The sequence below is a fragment of the Cheilinus undulatus genome, linkage group 1, assembly GCF_018320785.1.
Source record: "Cheilinus undulatus linkage group 1, ASM1832078v1, whole genome shotgun sequence".
Lineage (NCBI taxonomy): Eukaryota > Metazoa > Chordata > Actinopteri > Labriformes > Labridae > Cheilinus > Cheilinus undulatus.
The window spans coordinates 48,138,643-48,157,130 of NC_054865.1; the positions used below are offsets into that span (position 1 = coordinate 48,138,643).

An 18,488-nucleotide genomic window follows, 5' to 3' on the forward strand; every position below is an offset into this window, starting at 1 on the left:
TCCTCCAGGGTTTCCTATATTTTGCTGCATTGATTTTACCCTCTAACTCTCGCTCCCTTGAAATTTTAAGCATGGTTGAGGCCAGTATGTACAGAAATCAGGCATGCAGATAAGTGTTGATAAAATAATCATTTTTCAACATTTTTTTTTTACTTTCACTGCTTAAAATCTCTTCAACAACTTCAACCCTGACCACTAAAAAAATTAAAAATGAAAATTCAATGTTACACCCTTTTTATGCCAGTTATTGTACACCATGTCACTGTCATTTTTTAAAGGTAGAAAACACAAAAACACCATATTTCCCATATAAAATGGTCTAGAAAGAAAAACTTTTTTTAATAGACACAGTCTTGGCCATGTCAATGATGAGTATTAAAATTGATTTTGATGCATGGAAAATTTTTTTTGTAGTGCCAAATGACATATTTGAGCTCCATCTGTCCTTGTACGTCCATATTCTGGACATACAGAAAACTGTTAATAAAACACTCTTTTTTCAATTTTTTTTTTTAACTTTCACTGACTCAAATCTCTTCCACAACTTCAACTCTGACCATTTAAAAAAAAGAAAAAAATCATTGTACACCCTTTTTATGCCAGTTACTGCGCACTATGTCTGTGACTTGGATTCAGTGAGATAGCGTCCATGCTGAACAGATGAGTCTATTGGTTTTACCATCCTTTTCTCGAGCCTCCCCCTCTAGCAGATCATATGCTAGCGAATGCATTTGTTCACGTTAGGGTTCATTCTATGTACAGGCATAAACAATCAGAGGAAATATGTAGGATATGAATCACGAACATTTCCACCTCTAACCAAAATGTGATTGCGATTACACTAATTCCGTGCATGTATAAATTTACTGGAAGTAGCATTTTTGACTGTAAACTCTCCACTTACGACATGTCCGGCTGTAAACATAGATGCAGATTCACACCTGGGCACACACGTAGGAGTACACAAACTTTTCCTTACACATGTAGCCCACTCTCAGACATCCATAGCTAGTGGAACGAATCGTTTCACTTAATTCTGATAATGTTTAGTGGATGAAATAGCGCTTCAAACAGTGTGAGCCCATGGAAAAAATCCTGCATGTGCGTTGCTGAAAGGGTTAAAATAGTGCGCTGGCACTATCTGCTGGATCACTGTGGAATGGTTAAATTCAGGGCCCTGGTGATTGACTGAATGCATAGAAAAGGGTGCTATATGTTGTTATGGTGCCATAGACACAGTCAAAAACGTGTTATCAATGGAAGTAAATCTATTGTCCAGATCTTGGACAAACAAGGATGGATGGAGCTATTTGCTGTCAGTAGAACTCTATGGGCCACTTTTTTTTTTTTTAATATGAAGAAAAATAATAACTTTGGCCAAACTTGATGCCTCAATCTATAAAATTGTGACTATCAACTCAAAATAATGATAATAAAAATGGTTAATGTCCTCAAAATGGACATAGTAGGCATAGTATGATCCAACGGATAACCATACAAACCTACCAGGGTGAGCTGCTGAGAAGCATCCCCACAGCATGAGGCTGCCACCACTGTGCTTCACAGTAGGGATGGCACGTTTGTGGTGTCATGTGGTATTTGGTGTCCACCAAACGTAGCATCTTGTCTGATGGCCAAAAAAGCACCATTTTGGTCTCTTTAGACAAAAGAAATCTTTTCCACCTTACTATGATGTCTCACCTTTTGTTGAACGCTAGTAGATATGCGTTTTCTTTAACAGTGGCTTTCTCTTTACCACTCTCCCACAAAGCTTTGACTGGTGAAGAATCCGGGCAACAGTTGTTGTATGCAGAGTCTCTCCCATCTCAGCTGCTGAAGCTTGAAACTCCTTCAGGATAGTCAGGTGTCTCAGTGGCCCATCCCTAACTCTTGTAAAGCACAGGAGTTGATGTAGGGTACAGATGTTGTCATACATAATGCAGAGCTGTACTCGTCAGCTGCTGAGATTTTTTCAACAAAAACACCATAAGGACACAATTATGGTTTTATAAAAATCAATCCATAAATGGCACTCTATTAAGCCCCCCCATCTAACCCTTATACTTTGAGTTAATCATGCTGCAGCATTAGTGAGACATATTAGTTTTTACAACAAAGTCAAATTAAATCTATGTCATCAGTGGGAATTTTCTTTTAATATGAATATTTTATGACTTTGCAGATGAGGTCATTAAAACCTCTCCTTAGTCTGATCATAAAAGTGTAATTCCAGGCAGTGGCATTTCCTCTCCTTGTTGTTCTTGTTTCATATCAGTAGTTTATGAAGAGGATTTCCAGGAGAATGTGTTGATGACAGATTGATGGGTACAATATCAGCCAAAGGGGGGAGGACAGTAAATCAGTCAGATGTGGTCTGGCGGATGTGAGATAATTTATGGAGTTTTAAAAAAGATAGATCTCGGCCAAGTTCTTGCAGGGAGATTGAAAACACTATTATGTGATAAAAATGTAAATAAATCAATGATGGAGGGATTCTGGATTCATTTATACTTAAGTAAAATTATTTTCTAAAATAAATCTTGAAGACAGGGAGTTTATGATAGATTTTTAAGATAAAATCTGAAGACCAGTATGCTTTACATGCTGTCTCCTATAAAACTTTAATTCATAGTCCCCACTGTAAACACCTACACCACGTTCCAAATTGTTATGCAAATTGGATTTTAGTGTCATAAACATTTAATTTTTTGTTTTTCAATCAAACTCATGGATGGTATTGTGTCTCAGGGCTCTTTGGATCACTGAAATCAATCTCAAACACCTGTTATAATTAGTTTGCCAGGTGAGTCCAATTAAAGGAAAGCTACTTAAGAAGGACGTTCCACATTATTAAGCAGGCCACAGGTTTCAGCAATATGGGGCAAAAAAGGATCTCTGCTGCCAAAAACCTTTAAATAGTGTAATGCCTTGGACAAGGTATGAAAACATTAGATATTTCAGGAAAACTTAAGCATGATCATCATACTGTGAGGAAATCTACAGCTGATTCAGAGCACATATGGATTCATGCAGATAAAAGCATAATGAGGAAGGTTTTTGCCAGACAAATTCATCAGATTAAGAGAGCAGCTGCTACAATGCCATTGCAAAGCAGCAAACAGGTATTTAAAGCTGCTGGTGCCTCTGGAGTCCAATGAACCTCAAGGTGTAGGATCCTCCAGAGGCTTGCAATTTGTGCATAAACCTACTATTCGGCCACCCTAACCAATGTTCACACACAGAAACAGTAGCAGTGAGCCCAGAAATACATGAAGAATCATTGTCAAACAGACTTGTTTACTGATGAGTGCCGTGCAACCCTGGATGGTCCAGATGAAGGAGTAGTTGATGGTTGGTGCACTGCTACTATGTCCCAACAGAGCTGCAACGTCAGCAAGGAGGTGGCGGAATCATGTTTTGGGCCATAATCATGGGGTGAGAGCTGATAGGCCCCTACAGGGTCCCTGAAGGTGTGAAAATGACCTCGGCAAAGTGTATAGTCTCTGACTGACCACTTTCTTCCATGGTACAAAAAGAGGAACTGTGTCTTTCGTAGCAAAATAATCTTTATGCATGCCAATGAACCGTCTCATGCTGCAAAGAATACCTGAGTCATTGGCTGCTATGGGCATAAAAGGAAAGAAACTCATGGTGTGGTCCCCATCCTCCCCTGACCTCAACCCTACTTAGAACCTTTTGCAGAAACTTTCCAAAACCTCACAACTTCAATGGATGCAAGAATCGTGGAGGTGATGTCAAAGAAGGGCTCCTATGTTAACATGTAACTTGGCCTGTTAAGATGTTTTTGATTGAAATAGCTTTGATTTCAGTAAATATGACCTCCTAATGCTGCAAATTCAACAAATGATGATTTTCAGTTCTTTACAGTCTATCAAATGTTTTGAAACTCTGTTGTGCATATTAATGTGGAACAGTGCATTTTGAGATTTAAAGAAAAAAATGGTTATCATTGGGAGTTTTGTTCAATAAAACTTGAATTATGCAATGGCCTATGACTTGAAAAATATTCTGTCATTTGCATTGAAAATTTAGGAACGTCAGAAAACATATGCATAATAATTTGGTACGCAGGGTATAAGGCTCTTCTCCCATTATTGCTCAGCTTGGCCAGGCGGCCAGCTCTTGGACGAGTCTTGGTTGTACCAAAGTTGTTCCATTTGAGAATTATGGAGATCACTGTACTCTTAGGAACCTTCAGTGCAGCAGAACTTTTTTTTTATAAATGTGATATTTTAGTTCTTTATTTATTATAAATTTTCAAAGAACATTTGAATTATGTTTTCCCTTTGACATGATGGGAACTAACTGTAGCATAAGGCTACATAATAAATAAATATATATAATAAAATTAAAAAAGTGAAGGGAGTCTGAATACTGAATGCACTGTATTTATTTGGCCATACAGAAAATAGTCTTTTGAGAATACAATTATATTTATAAAGCACATGTAAAACCAACTAAACTTAACCAAAGCACAATATAACAACACATAAGAAGCATAGAAACACAGTTTACAACAAGAATTAGAGCCAGTTTTACTGTTTATCAACTTTGGAAGACCGTCGATTGTTCTATTTCTTCACTGTCTAAGATCATCCTTTACAGACCTGGGTTTAAAGTATTCTAGACTTTTTGTATACCATCATCCATTCATCAGTTTTCTTCCATTCATCTGGGGCCAGGTCACAGTGGCAGGAAACCAGACATCCCCTTCACCAGTGACATCTTGCATTTCCTTCTGGGGGATCCTAAGGCCTTCCCAGGCCAGAAGGGATATATGATCCCTCCACTGAGTTCTGGGTCTACCACAGTCTCCCCAACATACATAGTGAAAGCTAGACAACCTGACCACAAAGCCCACTACTATAGGTGGTGAGGCCACAGGGTCTTTCTGTATACAGGTATATGATATCCAAGCAAAGACCAAGCTGCCTTTAAACTGTCTGAAATCAAATGCTACATTTGAGGATGATTTTGGCATCAAATTCCAACCACAGTTACACAAACGTTTAGCATTAAACAGCATGCTGGAAAACTTTTTTAGCTTCTCACCCAAACTGCATTCCTCCTAATCTGCCTCCTTTCCTCACTGATGTGACACATCCCAGCTGGTGCTTTTGGCAGAGGATAAACAGAGAGCACTGAGGAACGTGTCTCACAGTGAGGATTCAGATTCAAAGGGGACATCAACACTTGATTTCTTACTTCTGCCTCTCTGGCAGTGAAAACACACAGACATGACAGAATGTCTCAAACTCAACAAGTGGAAAATTGGAAGTGGTCTGGAGTTCTTAGTGTGGCCGACAGATATTGGCAGAGCAAAAAATGGAGGTCGTGATTGAGATTGTTCTTTTCAACGGGAGCTGTGACGGCTGCCAAAGACCTAAATATTGGGTCTCACTTTTGAGGATGAAAGCAGCTGGTTTAAACATCTTCAGACATGTAATCCTTAAGATAGACAGACATGGCTTTTGATAGTGTTTGTCGCCTTTTTGGTGTTTATTAAGGCTTATTAATGTATTTGCTCATATCAGAGGCTTAAGAAGAAACATGGGAAGCAGCCAGCAAGTGCAGCTCGCTTCCTGACTGCCTTAGATTTAATGTAGTTTATTCAATTCACTCGGTAAATCGGTGGAAACGAGGTGGCCTGGCAGCTTATTGAAGTGGACTGTCAACAAAATATGTGTTAAGCACTAATATGTGGATTTATGCAGTCTCGGGCTTTCAGGGCTTCTACAGCTCGAGCCGACCATAATGCAGTACTTCCCACATCTCAGGGTTCCTCTGTGCTTCAGCCTTGCCATTCTGATGAGTGATGGCCGAGTCACTTCACACCTGCCTGGTTCTTTCTTTAGTATCAAGAGATGATGGTCTCTCTCTCTCTCTCTCTCGCTCTCTCTCTCTCGCTCTCTCTCTATCAATAGCTCTCCCTCACTAGCATCCACACAGGCACAGGTTAAGAGGAGCTGTGTAAGTGGAGCACCACTGCCCTATTTTTCTAGTTATGGATGAAGTGATAGGCCTGGTTCATCTTGCTCCACTATATCATAAATTCCCTACAAGCCACCTTACTTTCAAGTAGCTTTTATTGATTAGCATTTCCCTTGTTCTACATTGCATTTGAAAGGATCTGGCATCTATAATGTCACTCAAAGGCTTTAATATTTAAGACTTTAAATCCTGGTTCATTTGTGAAAACGCTTGTTTACTTTTCATGAAAAAACTGTAGAAAAACGCAGGGTTGTGTGTCCTAAAACATTCTTTAGTAGTCATTATATGCTATGAAATGAAATGATAACAGTAAAGATACCACTTGGTATCTGATAACCCAGCATAGATGTTAATGCAGTCTGTAGACAGGGTTGAAGTGAAGCTAAGTATTCCTTAATTTTGCTTTTTTTTTGCTGAATTAAATATTCAAAACCTCTTTAATATCAATGTGAAAACAGATTTCCACAAAGTAATGCCAATCAAATAGAAATATGTAATGTAAAATAAGTGACTGCATAAATATTCCCCCACTTCAAGTCAGTATTCAGTAGATCCACCTTTGGCTGCAATCACAGCACTGAGTCTGTGTTGATTGGTCTCAGTCAGGCTTGCACATCTGGACACTGCAATTTTACTCCATTCTTCTTTGCAAAGCTGCTCAAGCTCTGTCAAGTTGCATGGGGATCAGGCATGAAGAGCCCTTTTCAAGTCCAGCCACAAATTCTTTATTGGATTAAGATCTGGGCTTTGACTCGGCTACCCCAGATCATTCACCTTATTGTCTTTTAACCATTTCTGTGTAGCTTTCACTGTATGCTTTGGGTCTTTGTCTTTCTGGAAAATAAGTCTTCTCCCAAGCTATAGCTCTCTTTCAGACTGAATAAGATTGTCATCAAGGACTTTCAGTTATTTTGCCACATTGATTTTGCTCTCTACCTTTGCATGCCTTCCAGGGTCTGCCGAGAATCATCCCCACAGCATGATGCTGCCACCACTGTGCTTCACAGTTGGGATGGTGTGTTTGTAGTGTTATGCGATATTTGGTGTCGGCCAAATGTCTGAAGGACAAAAATCACCATTTTGGTCTCTTCATCCACTTGACTACAGAGTCTTCCACATGCCTTTTGTTGAACTCTGGTCTAGATTCAATCTAGGTTTTCTTCAACAATTGCTTTTCTTTTTGACACACTCTTATAAAGCCTTGTCTGGTGAAGAACCTGAGCAACAGTTGTTGAATTCAGAGCCTCTCCCAACTCAGCTGCTGAAGCTTGTAACTCCTTCAAGTCATAGGTGTCTTGGTGTCCTCTCTCACTTGTCTCCTTCTTGCACGGTCACTCAGTTTGTGAGGACAGCCTTGTCTAGGCAGATTTATACATGTTTAATGTTCCTTCTGCTCTTGATGATGGATTTAACTGAACTCCAGGAAAAGTTCTTGGAATGTTTTATAATTTTTTGTAGCCATCTGGCTTATATTTTCAGTTACTTTTTTCTGAGTTGCTTGGAGTGTTCTTTTGGCTTCTTGGTGTAATGGTAGCTAGGAATAATGATTAACCAGCGACTTGACCTTCCATACACCGTTGTCTTTATTCTACAATAACTTAAGTCACATTCACTGCAGTCAGGTGATCCCCATTTCACTAATTGTGAGACTACTAGCACCAATAACTCTGTAAAAATCTCTTTTGACTTTGACATTATAGAGGTTATTTTGTAAGTCAAATTATTTTGACTATGATTGATTTATAAAATCAGTAGAAGGCTAAAACACCCATAGGGGGAATACTTTCTTTGAAGGTCACATTTTATGCAAAGTACATACTTTCAGGCTTTTCTTAGAAAAAAAAAAGTGCCCCTGGCCTGTCCACAATCCCCCCAAAAATCAGACCCCCCCGGCGAAAATGCTGAAACAAGCTGTTCACAGTTTTTCCCCTCATGATGTCATGTAGGGATTAAGCACCGCCCCCAGGTTTCGTTGGCCCTCCCCTGCTTGGAAGAAAGTTCCGCCCTCCTCTCCTGATCCTCCTCCCAGCTGCGAGCAGGATCAGGAGAGCCACATTCATAAAGCCACATCTATTTCCTGAGGGGGCGGAGTCAGACGGCTCATTAACATTTAGAGCCACAGACACCGAAACAGCTTGTTCTGAGCAGGGCTCAAGCAGAGGTTTTTTTAGGCATGCAAAAATCCAATACTGGAGCGTTATTTTATCATCAAACTTCACAGGCATGTTTTGGGGACCTCTGAGACCAATATAAGCTTGTCTTAAAGGGGTAAAATATGTAACCTTTAAACACTCTGTTTCTTCAGCATTTTCATGCTTTCATGGAGCTAAGTATTAAGTAACCATTGGAAATGAGTCATTTTCAGGTTCCAGGGCTTCCAAATCCTCTTCTTGCATATCAATATATATATAGCTGTTATGCCTTTACTTCCTGCATTATTTAAAATTGACCATCTGTATATATGAAATTGAATGACGAATGATCCCTGTCAGCACTCCCCTCAGTGACAAATATCTTGCATTTCTTGTAACTGCTGGATGATAAAATGTTTTTGCTGGTTGAGTGCTTTGAATTTGAACCAACAGCAGCTGGAAATGTTCAATTTGTGTAACCTTTCATGCAGAGGTGGGCAATTTGAATGCAACTCAGGCATGGTGGACTCCACTTTTCAAACTCTGAAAACTACATAGCTAATGATTTGTACTGGAGCTGAAAAACTCTTGGTATGTTTTGTGAAAACTAATGTTCTTAAAAATAGGCCTAATTATTCTAAACAGTCATAAATTAATGTGTGAGAAGGTGTAATTTTATGGGGATGAAAAATGTCATTAACACATGAATTACATTCCATGTTTTCCTTCCTCTCTGGGCTTTTACCAGCAGATATTAGTCATTGAAACCTGCACTTTGGTGATATAATACTGCTGTTAATCATACTGTAAAGTACACTGACTCATGCATGTTCTCTATAATAAGCTGTTGATGGCTGCAGTCTGTGCTGTCAGAATATGCAAATGCAACTGGGAGCATTTCTCTCTTCTGCCTGGAATTGCCTCTTTCCAGTGTTCCCTGCATGAAACTTCCTCTTTTCACCACCGCTGAGCGGCTGACGGGAAAGGGAAGGTGACAGAAGCAAAGACACAAAGGTTGAGTGAGACAAAGTAAGGAGCATAATAACATAACCTCTACCTTCTCTGTCACTGTGACAGCTGGCACACCAGGAGGGAATTCAGGCAGCAGCCTAAACAGCACTAAAGCCCAGCAGCATTTGCAGATTTGCATGAAAAAGCACAAAACATACAGAGCTTTACTGAAAGTCGAGATTTCAAACTGGCATACTGTTATGCCGCTATAACATTGCACATCACAAAGCAGTCAGGCTAGAAACTTAGTGAAGAGTATCCTGATTAATGGAGTGGATTTATGACCTCAAATACTTTATTTATTAATAATATTGACTTGATCCATTTGGAGTGAAGAACAGTAGCTTCACTTTTTGAAATGACAGTCTTATTAATATTTCTGTAGTGGCAGGTCATAAATTAAACTTTAGAAATTAAGATTGAACTTGTTATAATTGGGCAAACAGCAGATGATATGTGCACCAGATGACAAAGAGGATCATTTCAAGTGAATGTCTCAGACCCTATTAATGCAATGCATCCATTTCTATTCAGTATGGGCATTCGGATACCATGTGATAATCCTCAATCTTTGTGTGGACGTACCTCAGTGGGTACTGATATCAGTTTGAAATGCAACAGCTCAGACTACATGTATTAGAGGTGAAGGATACCTAAATCCAGACCAAGTTATTTGGTTGGTTAGACACAACACCTACTAGCAAGCATTAACAACCATGCCTTCAATTGTCATGATCTGTGGTACTCCACTGGGGAAAAAAATCGAGTAAAAGGTAAGAGAAAGCTTAAGCGTGTTATTCTGTCAATTACACAGTTTAACCCTCTTACACAGTGTGCAGAACTTTTCAGCATGTTTGGGCCAAAAACCGAGGCTTAAGTAAGGCTAAAATGTGATGTATAAGCGTTCTGATGGCACCATCAGACTGGAAGGAAGGAAGATCGACACAACCCCTGTGATGCTCTGGGTGTCCTTGCATGTTACCAGGGGTACGTAAAAATATAGCCTGCTGAAACAAATGAAGTCCACACCTTTAGGGTGGAGAGAGGGGTGCACATTCGAATCAAATAAACATTTTTTTACTCAGTTGGAATGCGTTCTTTTCTTATTACAGCACGATGCGTGTCATTTCTGATAAAATGACAAGCCCATATGATTTATTTTGCTTCTCCTTCACATTTCTTTAATTATTATATGACTTCCAAAGTATCAGTGAATTTCTTGTCTTATTCTGTATACTTGCCCTTTTCTTTGTTCACATTTGCAATTAATTCTAAAATATATGTTACGAGTATTTAAAGCACCATCTGAACCACTAATTTCATCCAGTCAATGACTTTGCAGTATTTATTTAATAACCACTATTGGTGCTGAAAACATCACAAAATGCTTTCTCTGTGTAAGTAACCAAGTTACAATTAACTTTTAGACAAAGAAATTTTCTAAAGAAACTGTCAGCTGCTGTTCTGACACCATGTACCTAAAATTAAAAATAGCAACAGATTAATGGAATTTATAAAATGTAATGTGTTTATTTCAGAACTTAATTGCATCATCATTAACTGTTTACCTTTACAACTACACAGCAACCCCTCATTTTTAAGATGACATGATATTTTACATGATAATTTCACTTATTCTGGCTTTAATGATTCCTGAAGCTTGTGACTCATATTGTCTGAAGGCCATTAAAGGCTATTATGTTATTAGAGTCAGAGGTGCATATCCTATGTAAGAGATCAAAGCTTCCAGTCTCTTTAATGAGCTGAAACAGAGAACAAGAGAGAAATCTGCTCACTACTCTGAGTCTTTCTCTGCATGGGCTCATGGAGTGAGAAAGAAGAAGAGGAGGAGAAGAAAACCTGAAAAAATTGTTCCCTGACATCCTCACTGAGGCCCATCAGAGCTCGCTGGCTCTGTTAAGCTCACCTCAGTGCGAGAAAAATGGTGCTGAACAACGCAGAGGATGTTTGCCTTGATAATGCCAAAGCCTGTTTGTGTCTGCGTCAGGCGTCGGGCAGTTAATCCAGCCTACATCCCACGTCAAGATATCAATACCATGTTAGAGAGCCGTGGGGCGAGACAGGCTGTCATGCTTGAGAAGAGCAGCCATGCTCCTCGTTCTCTGCTGCTCATGAAGGGCGAGGGGGAGGAGGAGAGGGAGGGAGGAAAGGGACATGCTCACGGTTGGTTGGATTTACTCCTACATTCAGCTGGATTGGATCAGTGTTTCTGCCAGACCAGGACTAAGAGAGAAACCTGTTAGTGTGAGTTGTTATTATAACCAAACATTCTCTCCTCTGTATGTTGGCAGGATTTACGAGCGAGTGATAGACCCTCCTCAGATGGAGCTCACTGCAGGCAGCGGAGTGTGGCTGGGCCAGCACAGCCACAAACATGGGCTGTTTAAGGTAAGACCACAGAGAGGACACACAAACTCACAAAAGAAAACCCTTTGGAGGCTGAAAATTGGCAAAAATGGGTTAAAAGTGGCAAACACTGGCAGAAAAAATTGGGGTGGAAAGTGGTTAAAGAGTAGTGAAATGGGTTTGAAGTGGCAAAACTGGGTTAGACAGGCAAAATGGGTAAAAATGGATGGGATAAATGGTGAAAAGTGGTTAAAATGTGGCACATCTGGATTAAAAGAGACAAGAATTGGATAACAGCAGCAAAAATGGTCTGAAAAAAGCGAAAAAAAAGGATTTAAATGGCAATAGGTAGTGAAGAGGGGTTAAAAGTAGCAAAATAGGTTTAAAGTGCATGGCAAAATTTAGTTGTAGGAGGCAAAAATGAGTTAAAATTGGTAAATGTGTCAAATATTGGTGGAAACAGTGAAAAAAGGGGTCTCAAAGTGGCATGAATAAGTATGAAAACACTTCCATGCACACAAACCTTCAAGCCTTCCACAAAGAGAAAGGCTGCATCTAAGTGAACAAGAAAAGTAAAGCTTGTTACTGTTTGCTAATTGCTGAGATGCAAACATGACAAAACAAAAAACACGAATCCATCCACCCCTCGGTCTGTCATCCATGTACTTCAGCTTCTCCAAGGTCTGGTCTTGGTGCCAGCAGGTGATGTAGGTCAACCCAGACTTCCCTCTCTCCAGCAATGCTTCCCTCTTTAATCCTTATATAATTCCTCCAATTCTGGATCTAACCCTAACCCTGGGGTCTCCTCCAATTGAACATACCCGGAAGACCTCCAAAAGGAGGCATCCTAATCAGATGCCCTAACCTCTTCAACTGGCTCCTTTCACTTGGAAGGTGCAGCACCTCTACTTTGAGGTCCTTCCAGGTGTCTGAGTTCCTCAGCCAATCTCTAAGGCTGAGCTCAGCCACCCTCCTGAGAAATCTCGTTTTTTACCTGGACTTTGCTGATGATGCTGTGATCCTTGCAGAGACTGTAGATGTTCTTGTGGGAGCTCTTAGCTTGCTGAGTGAGGAGAGCATGGGGAATGCAAAACAACGATCCAGGTATTCAGGGCGACTTGGATGCTGCCACTGAGTCTGTGCCCTTGAATGGGGAGTGGAAGTTGTAGAGCAGTTCACCTACCTTGATAGCATAAGCCATTGATCCGGTGACTGCCAGGCTGGTATCAACCACGGACTTGGACTTGGATGGGTTCGCTGAGCGAGACAGTGTGGCATTCCCGATATCTGAGCATGCAAAAAAAAAGTCAGTCTTTCAGTCCTCAGCGCTTCCAGTCTTACTATTCTCTTATGAGGTCTGGATGTTGACTGATGGCTAGAGACACCGACTGGAATCCTTTGTGACAACTTTTCTTCGGCGCATCTTTGGGTATTGTTAACAAGGCTGTGTGTCTAATATTAATGTGCTCAGGAGAACAAAGATAGGAAGGGTCAGCTTTCTGATTGGCTGGAGGATACCTGGAAAGATGGGGCATGGGCCTGGTGTAGACCTGGAGGATGGCCATCAGGAGGCCAGAGCAGTACATGATGTGGTGAACTGCAGAACCCGAATAAGGTCCCACACCTGACCTGACTTGAACAGTTAGAAAACTCACCCCTGAGGATCCGAGGGGTCTAGAAGCCTTTAAAGGTATTTAAAGATCAAATGGGTAAATTATGCCAAGATCATGCTGTGCTTTAAAAGTACAAAATGAATCATTTGAACATCACATCAGCACTCAGATATTTGTAAGCTTACTCTCTAGTGTTTTTAGATTTTGTTTTTAATCTTTGAACAAATGAAAAATGTTGGTGAATGAGAGCCATTGTGGGTAGCTTTCTATCACAGCAACGTATATGACTTGATCTCCTCTCCATGTATTCTTTTGTATTTTTGTGTGTGCACAACTTCAAGGGCCTCCCATCCAGAGTCAGCAGTTTTCATTTTCTTACAGAGAGGAGCATCTTTTACTTAAGCCCCCCTGTGGTATACGATGATTTTTGCACTATTCAGATACTCCACTTTACTTGACTTGGCTTGAGCTGTTTTAATTGGCCGTATTTGCAGTAGACTGTGTGTGGGAAGGAAGCCAAGAGGGAAACACAAGAAAGGCGTTCTGCGGGTTTACAGAGGAGCAGCAAAAAGCTCAGCGTCCTCTTTGAAATGCTTATTCCCCAGCCCGTTAAGAAACTGTCGATTTTTAATCACTGCTCATTTACTCAGGCTCCTCCATCCGCTCACAGCAGGGAGGAAACATGTTCAAGTGTCACCAAGACATACATATCCCCTTGATATTACCCCCTCCACTGCCCACCCGCGATGCAATCAATGGGTGCTTTCATTTTTTTCCTACATCACCTATTGATTAGCAACCAGACCCTCCTGTGGTGTATACCATTCACCTCTTTGTACTTTGGCGCTATCTCTGCTGCAGCCAAGCCCTCTACTCCTCCTTCCTCCTCCTTCACCCTCTCTCACATTGAGGCTTCAAGAAGCTTCTTCTTCTGGAGTGAAAGCTCTGGTCTTGAAAGAAGCAGCTCTATCATTCAGTTCCCCTACCCGCAGTCGAGTCTGTCTCCCCTCCACGTGCAGGGAGTTGAAAAGTGTTTGTCAGCGGCAGAGACAGATGGCGTGGAGGCTCACAGGCCTGTGTGAAGTGACAGAGGAGATGAGGAGATTCTCCCTTCAGGTTTGCACTGCGTTGAGCTGGCATGTTATCTGACAGGTGCACTTGTAACACCTTGAATCAGGGACCTGTTGCTGCAAGTTTCAGAAGAGCCATTTTGAGCTGGAATCTCCTCGTTATCCGCTCCTATTTATGCATATGTATGAGACAACAACACTATTTATTCAATTAAGTAGCTGTGGCTGTCTCTTGGCAAACAATCTAGAGCATATTGTGCAGAGAAGTCACACAAATGCACTTATATGCAAAAATAGATGGATTTGTTGCACCTTTATGCAAGACAACTATGAAACGACTTTGGAAAGGCTTGTCTCAAGTTATAGACCCTGTCAGAACCACTTTAGTCACAGATGACAACAACACTAGCCTTAAGATAAGTAATATCTCAAAGATTTTCAAAGTCGTAAAGCTCAAGCAAAGCTGCTTTAAGGCAGTCTTTTTCTTGATGATTAAACCTCTTACTCAGACCAAACTGGACATTGCAAAGTACCCAAGATGGCAGGGAGGTAAAGGGACATGCAGGTCTCCTGGAATGTGGAAAATAACATGAAAACTGGTGGATTTGTGGGGTAAGTGAGAATGTCTCTTTGCCCCCCCCCCCCCCATGTTTGTTCCATGATAAAGGAGACAAAGTTGAGCTCATAAGAAAAAAGTCGTGCACACTGCAAGGCATCCATGCCCAAATTATAGTGCCTATAACAAGCTATCACCCCCTTGGATGTTTTACCCTTGAATTGATTTTAGAAAATTAATCATGGTCATTATAATTTGGAATATTTAATTTAAGAAATAGCTTTTCAGCATCAAAGTGAAAAAAGATCTCTACAAAGTAATGTCAAATAAAAAACATATGAAAGGTAAAAAAAAAAAAAATTGATTGCATAAATATTCACCCCTTTAAAGTGACTGACCTGATTAAATAGAGGTCCAGCCGATTTTTGCTAGTATTCTTACAATTAGTGAAATGGGGATCACTTGAGTGTAGTGGATGGGTCTCAAGTGACTACAGTATAAAGACACCTGCATCTTGAAGATCCAGTCACTGGTTAATCAGTATTCCTAGCAACCATTACACCATGGAGACAAAGGAACACTCCAACTTTACAATGTTACAATGTCATTTAGCAGACGTTTTTATACAAAGCGACGTACATTCAAGAGCAACTCCAAGCAGCTCTGAGAAATGGTTGCTGAAAAGTAAAAGTCAGGGGATGGATACAAAAGAATTTCCAAGCACCATCATCAAGAAATGGAAGGAATATGCCACATTCTGTCTAAATCAGACCATCTTCACAAACTGAGTGATAGTGCACAAAGGAGAGAGGCCACCAGGACACCTATGACACCTCACCTATGAGTGAATTTCACATCCAGCTTATTGAAAATTAGTCTAGTGTCTAGAAAATATATTCTGCAAACAGACTTCACAGTATTGTGGGGCAAAGTTGGATAACAGAGTTAGGCTAAGGTGAGTGGTGCTACCACCGTTGGCCTTCAGTCCTCTGTGCAGGTTAATGTCTGCAGCCCCTGAGCTGGATGCCGTTAACCACTGCTTCATATTCATGTGAGAATAGCCCTGGAAAACTTGTTCCACTTTTTCTAGTTCAAAATTGTGCTAAACTGTGCCATTCTTATGAGATGCTATCAGTGCTATCAATTCACTGTTGTTTACTTCATAATAAAGGGCATTGTGGCAGCAAGGCAGTAGTGGTTTAGATAGGCAACTTGCTACTAGTGATTAGACTTGAACCATTTAGCCAGCTAATTGCCAGCGACCCTTGTGCAGACCTTCCTTTTTAGTTATGAAAACAGTGGTCAGAAATTGCTGCAGCCCTCAAAATCCAAGGTGTATATGCTATAGCTTGCTAGCTAGATCAGGGTTGCCGCCTTTCCTTGAAATCAACACCCATTTTTTCAGGTGCTATCATGAATCATCCATACAAGCTAGGGGGAGGATAGGAGAGCGTGCTGGCAGATGGTGAAAAATCCCAGAGCACCAGAAAAAAAAAAAAAAAAGTCCCACTACACCAAGGGGTAAAATTTACAAGTGGCAGTACTGCATAGTGGAGCGTACTGGCCCACTTAAAGCACTGCTGCAGATAATGGTGTCCATCCTACTCCTGTGGATGTTCTTTTTATTTTCAAGACACTATCAATGACCCTTTTCCTACTTCCACGGCTGACATACAGCTCACTCCGGTCTCCGGTCTGCTGTCCGTGTATGGGACACTTGCATTCACAGTGATCAAAAGAACCACACTCTGGGGTTAAGTATAGTCAGATCCAGGCCCTGGACCCTAATGTGAAACCATCCTAAATTTAGACGGCTCTGGCTTGTTTAGGCCTTGGTCTTTTCTTTATCTTTTTATTAAATCCATGGAGACTTTGTTGGATTTAAGGTCTGCATAAATGTTGTGTTTAACTCTACCTTCCTACCTCATTGAAATTCTTTCCACATCTTCTCACCCACTCCCCACTTTAACCTGCTAAAGAGGAGGGATAAACACAGCCTACTTATTTCTTTTCATGTCAAAAGTAAAGACGGGTGAAGAGCTTGTTGGTAGAATGGGAAAAGAATAAAGAGGTAAAAGGCAGAGAGAAAGCAAAAACAGCCGAGAGCTAGAAGAAACAATGCAGATGGAGATAGGAGGTGAAATAATGCAGCAGCTGTAATCTATCCCATTCAGAGTCAGGAGCAGGATAATGATAAGACGAGCTAACTAGGCCTGTAAATAAAACATAGAGAGCCCTCACAGTGGCTGGAGATGCTCCTCCTCCTCCCCGTAGTCTCTCTAACTGAAGGAGCCACTGTAATAAATTATGTTTATCTAGAATCCATTGTTCCCAGGATGCTGAGTCTTCAGGGACACTGCAAGCCTGTTTGGAATAATGCCTTTGTGAAATGTTTGCTGCTTTATACAACACAAGGCTGTAATGAATCTAATGTAGACAGTGATGGAAGGCTTGAACAGCCTACATCAGACAGTGTGAGGAGGGGAAAGACAAACCTGGATGTGCAGGATGCAGAGCTTAGATCTTTTAATCAGTCTGTGTTGTGTCTCCTTTCCATCTTGATGTGTTAAATCAGTTCGTGTATGCTTTGTTTGCATCTTTCTTTTGATTCAATGTTGTTACATCTGCGGCATACATTTCTCTGCATATCTGCTTCTTGTATCAGAAACAATATACTGTAGCATGATCTGATTACATCTCTGTGAGGCAAAAACAGAATCTTGTCTGTAACCACACTAGACGCAGTGGAATAAACGTGTAAAGACTAATTTGTTAATCAAACCTCTTAGGAAGTTTTTCACCACTTTTAGGTGTAGATTTTTTTTTTAAGGTTGGGCTAAAAGTAAGGCCCCGTTTACACGACGTTTTGCTTCGTTTCCCGTTTTCGTTTCCAAAAAAGTTCCATGTTCAGACGGCAACGTTTTCAAAACAATCTCCATTCACACAAGACTGCAGGAAGCACCAAAAACGATGTAGTATAGATGCCAGGCCAGTAGATGGCGATGTGATTTTGCAGTGTCCAATATCGCCTCGGGGCTGCCCTTTGACGCCGTGTGGGTCGATTCAGAATCTGGTGCAGGCATGAAATATGTCTCCACTGATCCAAGTGATGGTGAAGTAAATCAACACTTTGTTGGAGAAGTACAGTTAAATTCAAAAGAGTGAGGAGCACGAACAGTACTGGTGTCGGCCGACTTTATTTTGTTTTGGGCTTCTCATCTGCGCATGCGTTATAAGTCTACTCGCGCATGGATATTTACTGCAGTGGCAGTGTGCATATCCGTTTTCAGAAAGTGCCGGTTTCCCTGTTTACATGGAGATGGAGACAGGGGTGTTTCGAAAAACTTTCACTCCGGAGCCTGTTTCCAAAAAGTTCCATTTTCAGGCACCAAAATGCCGTTGCCATGTGAAGACAGCCAAAACGCTACAGAACTTTTGCGTTTTCACTCAAAAACATTGTGTAAACTGGGCCTAAATTTGCCAACAAAAGACGTGGCCAGCTGTTCTCTGACGACAGTGCTCTAGGTGCACGCTACTCCCTGGAGTAGAAAGAAAAAGAAATCCCTGTTTCACACAGTGATGGAAGACTTGTTTTGAAGGCGCAATATCAGGAAATGGAGTATATAAAGCAGCAACGTATGAACTCAGAAGCAGGGGTAGAAAATGACCAGTTACATTTACTCAATTTACTATAATTGAGTAGATTTGTGAGTACTTAGACTTTTTT

At 40.8% G+C, this 18,488-nt stretch overlaps 1 protein-coding gene across 1 annotated transcript in view; it reads left to right on the plus strand.

The window, feature by feature from the left end:
* Positions 1 to 18,488, plus strand: part of LOC121512191 (protein kinase C-binding protein NELL1-like) — a 419,636-nt gene that overhangs the window by 123,599 nt on the left and 277,549 nt on the right. Inside the window, exon 5 of the mRNA XM_041791349.1 lies at positions 11,468 to 11,564. Coding sequence (XP_041647283.1) covers positions 11,468 to 11,564 — 97 coding nt within the window. The remainder of the gene's footprint in view (positions 1 to 11,467; positions 11,565 to 18,488) is intronic.